Here is a 9209-nt window from a genome sequence, read left to right on the forward strand (position 1 = left end):
CCTCCTAAAGAAGACTGGGATGAGCGGTTGTAGGCTAGCAGAGTCAGTAGACACTCCAATAGATCCCAATCAGAAACTTGGAGATGACAAGGAAGGTGATCCAGTGAATACAACTTGGTATCAAAAGTTGGCAGGAAAGTTAATTTACTTCTGACATACACAGCCCGATATTGATTTTTCTGTAAGTTTGGTAAGCCAGTTTGTGCATTCACTCTACAAGAAACATCTTGAAGCAGTTTATCGGATTCTCAGATACTTGAAAAGTACACTAGGCAAGGGTATACTCTTCCAGAAGACCACACAACAGAACATAGAGGCATACATTGATGTAGATTGGGCAGGCTCAGTTATGGACAGGAGATCCACGTCAGGATACTATACTTATGTCTGGGGAAATATGGTCACACGGCGAAGCAAGAAACAGAATGTGGTTGCAAGGAGCAGTTCCAATGCAAAATATAGGGCTACGGCTAACGGAGTGTGTGAGAAGCTATGGCTGAAGAGAATTCTTGAAGAGCTGCGGACGCCGGTGAACATGCCAATGAAGTTGTATTGTGACAACAAAGCTGCCATAATTATTGCTCAAAATCCAATACAACATGACCGCACGAAGCATGTAGAGATTGATAGACACTTCATAAAAGAGAAGATTGATAGTGGAGTTGTTTGCATGCCTTTTGTTCCTACTACACAACAAATAGCCGATATCTTCATCAAAGGACTTTTCAGACCTAGTTTTGAGCTCTTTGTAAGCAAGATGGGCATGATAGATATCCACGCTCCAACTTGAGGGGGTGTCGGATATATAGGGATCAAATTAGGAAATTCTATTTTTTAAAATCTAAAATTACTATTTGAGATTCTAGTAGTTTCAGTTTCTTGTTTTCTAGCCTAGAGATCTGCTAATTTGATTTTCTGATTTTGTGGTGATTTGATTTGCTGAATTTGCAGTGATTTGATTTGTTGATTTTGTGGCCTTCCTAATTTGGTGGCCTTCCTCTATTATTTATCTTGTAATCATGTCTCTTGAAATTCAATAAGAATCGTTATTCCTCTTCTAAAAAATCCTTCAAAACACATATGTCTACCATTACAATAGAAAGAAAATCATTTTGAAGCCTGCTCTACCAACCAACTAGGATAAAGAATTTGAGATTATTGATCATGTCAAAATTACTCAACTTGAAGACATTACGCAAGGCAATGAATGTGTTTGAAGACATCCAAAGTTCTTCAAACATTCCTATTTTAGAGTTTGTCATCCCCAATGAGTTCATTGATTCTAATTTTCAAGTCAAGTCTATGGTGTTGCTAATGGAACATGGATTCTTATCTCATTCAAGTGCTAGCTTTTGAAGAGTCCAAATTTGCTTCTCACTTTTGATACTCAAACATTTCAAAATTCGAGGCCAAATTTTTTCTAACTGGGGAAGAGTTGATGTAGGACAAGAAGCAAAACCTTGGGAAGATCAATGTTGGAGACTACTTAAGAGAATTGGATTGATAATTGTTGGGTTTAATTAGTAGTTTAATATGTGTTTAGTTTAATTAAGATAGTATTGTGTGTCTTTGGGGGCTTGTTTGTAATATTTATGTATTCTAGGGGTATGTTTGTAATGCTATGTAGTTTTAGGGGTATGTGTATAATTTCATGTGTTTAGAGGCTATCTTATAAATGGTGTGTGAAAGTCATGTTGTAGGCAGTTGTTGATGAATTTGAATTGGAATTGAACATGAATTTTCCCCTTGGTATCTCTTCTCTCCTCCCTTCCCTTTCCTTCCTCACTTCTAATTTCTCCATGGCTTCAAAACCTTGATGCTGCCCCTGCATCAAGTATGGTGTTGCCTCTCTATAGCAGGCACAATGCAAATCAAATTTCTCCCTCTTCTGCAGCCAAAAATGACTGCAAAGTTCATGTGGGAATCCAAAAATTCCTGTAATCTCTGATGATTACTTCTAGTCTGGTCACTTTGCCATTGTTTAAAATATAGCCACTGTACAAACATCAGGCTGGAGGATTTCTTTTCGTAAATTCTAATGGCCTTCAGCTGCCTTCGATTGAATGATTTATGATCTGATTTGAGAACCTTATGGTCGGGATTTGAATTCTTCAAGACTTTTGAGTGCCACCTTTTTGCTTTGTATCATTTTTTGATGTCAATGTGCAACACAAATCCTTGTGGCCACTAACTTTGTCAATGCTGTGACTTATCCATTTCTATCCAATGCCCTTGACACATTATTTTGGTTTAATCTGAAAATCATAAAGATTTCACTGACGATTTTAATGGCCATTTTCGAAGCTTGATCTGCCCAAATAAAGATTAAAATTTGTCTGAATAAAGATAAATTTGTGAGGCACCAGACTTTTCCAAGTTTTCACATTATCCATTTAGAACATAATTCATATGTACTTGCCTTACCTTCAAATATTATTGTTAGATCTTTAAACAACAACAACCAAGCCTCGAGCCCTATTAGGTAGGTGGGATATATGAATATTCTTCCACCATTACACATCGTCTATGGCAATATCTTCAAAGAGTTTATGTGCCGTCATTTTGTCAAATTATTACTCACTGTCTCAGTCCAAATTATTCTAGGTATATCACTCTCTCAAACAACGAAATCATCCCTCCTCACTCAAGTAAAATTTGATTTACGTGCAAGTGCCCAAACTATCAAACAATCATTTATCTTATGCAGGTACTATGCCTTAATTGCCATGCATGTGCTCATTCCTTATATTATCATTTAGAATTATACCACTCATCCAGCTTAACGTTTTTATTTCTGCAACCTTCATTTTTTGGATATGTTGTTTCTCAGTGGCTTAAAATTTTGATCCATACAAGATATAGCATGTTTGGTTTATACTCATCCTCTAGAACTTCTCCTTCACATACCAAGCCTAAAGCACTCCTCCATTTCATCCAAACTACTTCAACTGTAAATATTAGATCTTCAATTTCTCCCTCAACTTATATAATAGATCCAAGATATTCTTGATAATCAAGTTTAATAATTTATCTATTGGTCCGCCTAGAATGACTAAAATTTCTCTCAAGTATTCTATGTTACCTTTACTTATCTCAAAACCTCTGGATTCTAAAGTTTCTCTCGATGATTCCAACTTTGATTCTACTCCACCCTTAATTTCATCAACCAATACAATATTATCTACAAACAACACCCATCAAGGAATCTCATCTGTAGTGAACCTATAGTGATCATCTATAGAGCTCCTACCAAATCCTTTATCTTTGGTTACTGTCTATTATTGTATGTTAGTGAGCATATATTAGTGAGTGTACAATTGTCATTCTGATATACATGAGTGTTAAAGCTTGACATATATTGCTGGCCCACAACCTAACAGCTTAAGCTTTTAGGTAAAGTGGATGCTAAACATGGTATTGGATTTTAGCCAAAGCAACAAAAGGGGAAATCTCTCCAGCAAACCAAGAAATTCAGTCAGTTGGAAATCAGATAATGGTCCGTGCCAAGACATGCCATTTCTAGCAGTTTACAGAATGGAAATTGTTAACGGCTATTTTGGTCATTTAGCATTATTAGTATGTGCTAGTATTATGTCGTTAAGTGTGAGTCAGTAAGGGTATTGTGGTCATTGGTATATACTTGACATATTAAAAGCAGAGGCAAAGACCTATCCCTCTGATTAGGTCTTCCATTTTACACAATTACTCATGGTAAGCACGATTCTAAGACGTAAAACCTAATGGCCACAGCCACCATCCAAACCAAAGCATAAAACCGTATATTCACTGCATGTACACCATCACAGGAGAATTTCCAGCACCATCATAGCCTGAAAAACAGCCAGCAGCTAAGGGAAGGCACAGCAGTCACCAAAAATGTCTTAGATGACACTGCCAATTCAAGACCACAAAAACTTACCCTATGTTTGGGAGAAGTCTTGGATTTGAATTTGTGTGAATTTGGAAAAAAAGATGTATTACAAAATTGTATTGAGTTTTATCCAAATCCACACAAATCCAAATCCAAGTCCCAAAACCCGTACTCCCAAACACGGCATTATAGATTTTGCAAAACCAACACCACAGCCACCCACAAACATTGTCAATCTGCCCCCACTGAAATACCATCCATAGAGCTCCTCCCACATGCCCTCACGTGTGAGTCGAAAGCCAGCAGGCCCAACCCCTCACACCAGTGCATGAAGGCAATTTCAAGCATGTTTCTAGCCTGAATTCATATTGCAGAGTTTGAATCCCTCTAAACATATTATTGAAGTTTTTTGTGATGTTTTTCATCCAAAGATCTCACTTTTTTTTTAGTTGCACATGTGCAGCACTCAGGAAAATATTGTTTGATGCTTCTCGAAGCTATTTGCCAATGTTTATTGAGTTCATTGAGGCCTGAAACAGTAGTATTTGCTGTGTTTGTGATTCATTCATCATATGCTTTGGCTTTCATGGATTATCGAAGGTTTTTTATGTTAGGATGGAGTTCATGAATTCCAAAAGCATGTTTTTCTCTCTGTATTTTTTATTTGCTACTGTAGGTTGTGTGCTTGTTGGGATGGAGTCCCCAACTCCCCAAATCCCAAAAGCGTGTTTCTCTCATCAGTCATTTGTTTGGGTGAACAATGTACTATAGCTATCTCAAAGGAGGAGTATTCAAGGTTCTTGCAATATCAAGAATCTCAACACACATCTCATCACATTGCATCTTTTGCTCAAAAAGGTAATCTTACCATCTGCATATCATTTGGTGTCTCTCCCACTGGTCCTCGGGTTATCAACTCTACTGCAATAGACCATATGACAGGTGTCACCAACTTCTTTTCTGCCCTCCAATTTTCTAAAAATCTACCCAAGTTACCCTTACTGATGGGTCCACTACTACAGTTAATGAGTGAAGTATAGTAAATCTTACTCCCTCTTCTTCTCTTTCTTCTGTTTGTACATTCATAAATCCCCCTTCAATCTCTTGTTTGTTTGTAAAATTACAAAGCCACTAAATTTCTTTATAACCTTCTCTCCTGAATTTGTTGTTATTCAAAATCTAAAGGACAAGAGGATGGGTACAAGATGTGAGGATGGTAGACTTTACTAATTTGAGTCTCTCTCCTAGTCTCCCCTTTTATTGCTTATAGTGTCGCTACTACACCACATCAAATCCATTGTCCCCTTGATGATCTGTCATTGAACAAGTTAAAACTACTAGTTCCTACTTTAAGTCTTGTGTCTAATCTTGAGCATGAATCTTGTCAATTAAGAAAGCATCATTGTGTTCCCTTTGCTTCCCGAGTCAATAAACAAGCAATTAGCCCTTTCATGTTAGTCCATTTCGATGTCTAGGGTCCTAATTGTGTCATGTCAAAGTTGCAGTTTCAATACTTTTCAATATTTTTCCATTTCATTCTAAGTTGGTCAATATGTTTTGTGCCTTCTATTCTCGAGTAATGACTCGGTTTGATATGTCAATCCAAGTACTTCTTAGTGATAATGGTAAGGAGTATTTTAATGCTCAATTCACTACCTTTATGAATAACTCTAGTATGATCCATTAGTCATCTTGTGGTCACACTCTATAATAAAATGGCACTGCAAAGTGGAAAAACAGGCATTTTCTCAAAGTAATTTGAACCATGTTGTATCAAATGAATGTCCCCAAAATTTTTTCAAAGTGATGTCATGCTCACTACTTGCTCTCATCAGCAAAATGACGTCCACTATCCTCGGTGGTAAAATCCCATCCCTTAGGCTCCTTTGTTCTCCATTTCCCCTTGTCTATTCGGTCGTGTGTCCTTTGTCGATTAGTTAAATCCAACAAAGGATAAGTTGGATCTTCATGCTATCAAATGAAGGAGAAATTGAAGATGATGTAATGCATAGAGTTAAAGCAGGTTGGGTAAAATGGAGAAGTGCTTCAAGTGTGCTTTGTGATCGTAGAATACCCTTAAAATTGAAAGGGAAGTTTTATAGGACAACTATAAGAACAGTTATGCTATATGGATCGGAATGTTAGGCGACAAAGAAACATAATATCCAAAAAGTAAAAGTTGCTGAGATGAGAATGCTTAGATGGATGAGTGATATAACATTGAAAGATTAATTAAAGAATAAACATATTCGCAGTATGTTGGGTGTAGCTCCTATAGAAGATACGATCAGGGAGGGACGACTCAGATGGTATGGACACTTGCAACATAGGCCACATAGTGCACTTGTGAGGAATAGTGAGTTAGTTACTATGAGTGGTAGTAGAAGGGGTAGTGATTGAAATAACTTGGGAGGAGATAAATGAGTAAAAATTTAATATCCCTGAATCTATCAAAAGAAATGGTCCACGATCACATAAATTGACGGAAAATGATTCATATAGCCGACCCCATCAAGTTGGACTAGGACTTGGTTTTGTTGTTGTTGTTGTTGTTGTCGTTGTTGTTGTATTCCTATGCTCAAAAACTATATCAATGTTATAGCCCTAATTTACATCGATTATTTGTCTCTACAGATATCACTTATTTTGAGTCTACACCATACTATTTTAATTCCTTGCATTTCATTGACCTTGATGTCCTCTACCTAGCCTTTCAAATCTTAACCTACTCTACCCATTCCCCCTACATATTCATCTAGTTTGAGTCCTTCCAAAAGTTTAATTGAAAATTTGAAATTCTTGAGATATTATCAAAATAAGATCAGATAGTTTTAAGTTGTTCAAAATTTAGATTGAAATTATTGAAACCTCAAAGATTTGCAGAAATCATACTAAAGCAAGTTGTTGTATTACAGACAATAAACTTGAAAATTGGAGCACTGCCAGAGCCTTATTCACTACCTAAGTGGCTGAGTTCAAGTTATGCTGTGTCTATCCCTCCCCTCCAACTATACAACTAAACCACCACTCCTCGCTGGAGGGTTGTTTATGCATCAAACAAATGCATGACACATCGGATCAGCAAAATGAAGCAAATTCACCTTCGTCTGGGTGGGTAATCTGTGCCCGAGCTCCAGTAAGTAGCGAAGAGCAGCATAACCACGCGACCAGGACGGCTCCAAATGCCCAAAGTCTTGAGCGAGAAGACATGTGAAGATTCATGCAGAAACCACTGCAATTCTCATTAAACATTTCTCGCCAGCCACGAGAGAAGTAGGAAATTCTGTATGACTACCGGAATCCTCCTCCCCCCTGCAAACCGAACATATAAATTTAATCAATTACCGCGGGAACTGAAACGCAAATTCAGACGAAACCGTACAGATCAAGCACCACGCAGCAAGAAAAGGAAAAGACAAACCCTAGCTCCCTGGTGGGTACGAATCGAAATATGCAAAAAGAGAGAAGAAGAGGAGGAATTACAAGATAGAGCAAAATAATGAGGAAATGCTTGGTCGGCGGATAGGAAAAAAAAAACACACACACACACACAAGAAATGTGATTACCTGCTGAGGAGGTGTTCGGCAGTGGGGCTGACCAGGTCGCCATAAGGAATGCCTCCGCAGAGACAATAGATTAGGATGACAATGACAATGAGGAGGAGAAGGACGACGGCAATCTTCAGCATTTGCGTGTAATAATTAAACGAATAAGAAATACAGCAGACAGATTGAATAAATAAATATGGGTAGAAGTAGGAGGAATGAATGATATTTGTGGAATTTTTGACTTTGGAGGGCCGAGTTGGTGAGCTGAGCAGTTTGGGTGAATTTTATTGGGGAGGGGTGGAGGAGGCGTAGTGCGGGACAAATATCTCATATCACGGGAGACAGAAACATGAAGACGATGACGGAGGAGGGAGAAAAATTCAATTCATTCACAATTTTCAAATCTCAAATATCAATGGTAACGGTGGGAAGGTGGGTGAGCCCCCGCGTTGGCTGGTGCCGTGCTGCTTCTGTTGCCACTCGCCACTCGTGAGCATGAACCATCCCTCCGCTTCATCCCATAAAAATAATATTGGGAAAAAAACACTTTCTTCCTTTATAATTGATTCATATTAACAAAATAGTATTTAAATGATTTTTTTTTTTAAATCCTAACGGCACCAAGAACTTGCTAAGAAAACTCTTTTACTTAAATTTTCTTTTAAAGCAATAACTTATGATGATTGTGTCACTTTTAAAAGGATAAAGTATGAGTTATGCTGTACATCCAATAATTACTCTATAACTAAAATTATGTTTTGAAAATATTAAAAAGACTTTATTGCCTTGTTTTAAAAAAGTTCTATGTTGTATTTTTTATCTGTATCTTTTACTACTAATAAGTAAATAAAAGTTGTCAAAATAAAAATACTTAGGTGAATGAGTCGTGTAATATTAAAAAATAAATTAATATATTAATGATAAGTCAGGTTTAACTCTTATAAAAGATAGGATAAAAGATGAATGACTCAGATAATTTGTTCTCTTGAGATGGACACATAGTGCGCCAATGAATTAGCTATTGTGAATGACAGTTAAAGAGGCAGAGGCAGATCTAAAATAACTTTGAATAAGATAGTATGAATTTAAAATCCCTAAAATTGTCAAAGGAAATCATCGTAATAGTATAAATTGGTGGAAAATGATTCATATAATCGATTCCACCTAATGGGACTTAAGATTTGATTTTATTGCATATTGTGGTTTTACTACTAATAAGACTCACTTTTTAGCTTGTAATTATCCCTGAAATTAACTAACTATAATAACCACACTAACTAACTCATCTTCTCATCCTCTAATTTAACATGTGTAGCCTGAAATTTTAGTTCCAGTTGTTTAATCATTGAGGCAATATTCAAATAGAAAACAAGAAATAGAAATAGCATGACACATAGAGAACATATTGATAAATTGTTTCAATTATGGTAATATAATGGACTGGAATAGAAATAGAACTAGTAATTATATATCTAAATATTAGTCATATAATTTCATATTTTAAATTTGAAAGCATAAATTTTGAATTTAGTGAATTTGAATAAAGTTTAATTTAATTTTGTATTACATTTTTTTAAATCTACACAAATCTAAATCTCAAGTGGCACGCCTCCAAATATAAGACTAATTAATCTATTTTATTTTGACAAATCAAACATTGCCTTAAAAATTTTCCTCTTTTAGATTGGATGAATCAAAGAAAAATATTTACGCAGTTTACTTTTTTGTAAAAAATATGTAAATTTTATATTATATATATGTTAGAAGTGTTTTAATTGAAGTATTTTTT

General features: G+C 36.1%; 1 protein-coding gene across 4 annotated transcripts in view; it reads right to left on the reverse strand.

The window, feature by feature from the left end:
* The window catches only part of LOC131149006 (probable LRR receptor-like serine/threonine-protein kinase At1g06840), a 120343-nt gene extending 112458 nt beyond the window's left edge, over nt 1–7885 (reverse strand). For 2 of the 4 annotated variants that reach the window (XM_058099030.1, XM_058099033.1), the window contains exons 1-2: nt 7439–7885; nt 6973–7183 (exon numbers count right to left, since the gene is read on the reverse strand). In XM_058099030.1, the coding sequence (XP_057955013.1) occupies nt 6973–7123 (151 nt within the window). In that variant the 5' untranslated portion in view covers nt 7124–7183; nt 7439–7885. The other 2 variants (XM_058099031.1, XM_058099032.1) reach the window with 2 other exon arrangements.
* Between the last annotated feature and the right edge of the window lie 1324 nt (nt 7886–9209).

The sequence above is a fragment of the Malania oleifera genome, chromosome 2 (assembly GCF_029873635.1).
Source record: "Malania oleifera isolate guangnan ecotype guangnan chromosome 2, ASM2987363v1, whole genome shotgun sequence".
Taxonomy (NCBI): Eukaryota; Viridiplantae; Streptophyta; class Magnoliopsida; order Santalales; family Ximeniaceae; genus Malania; species Malania oleifera.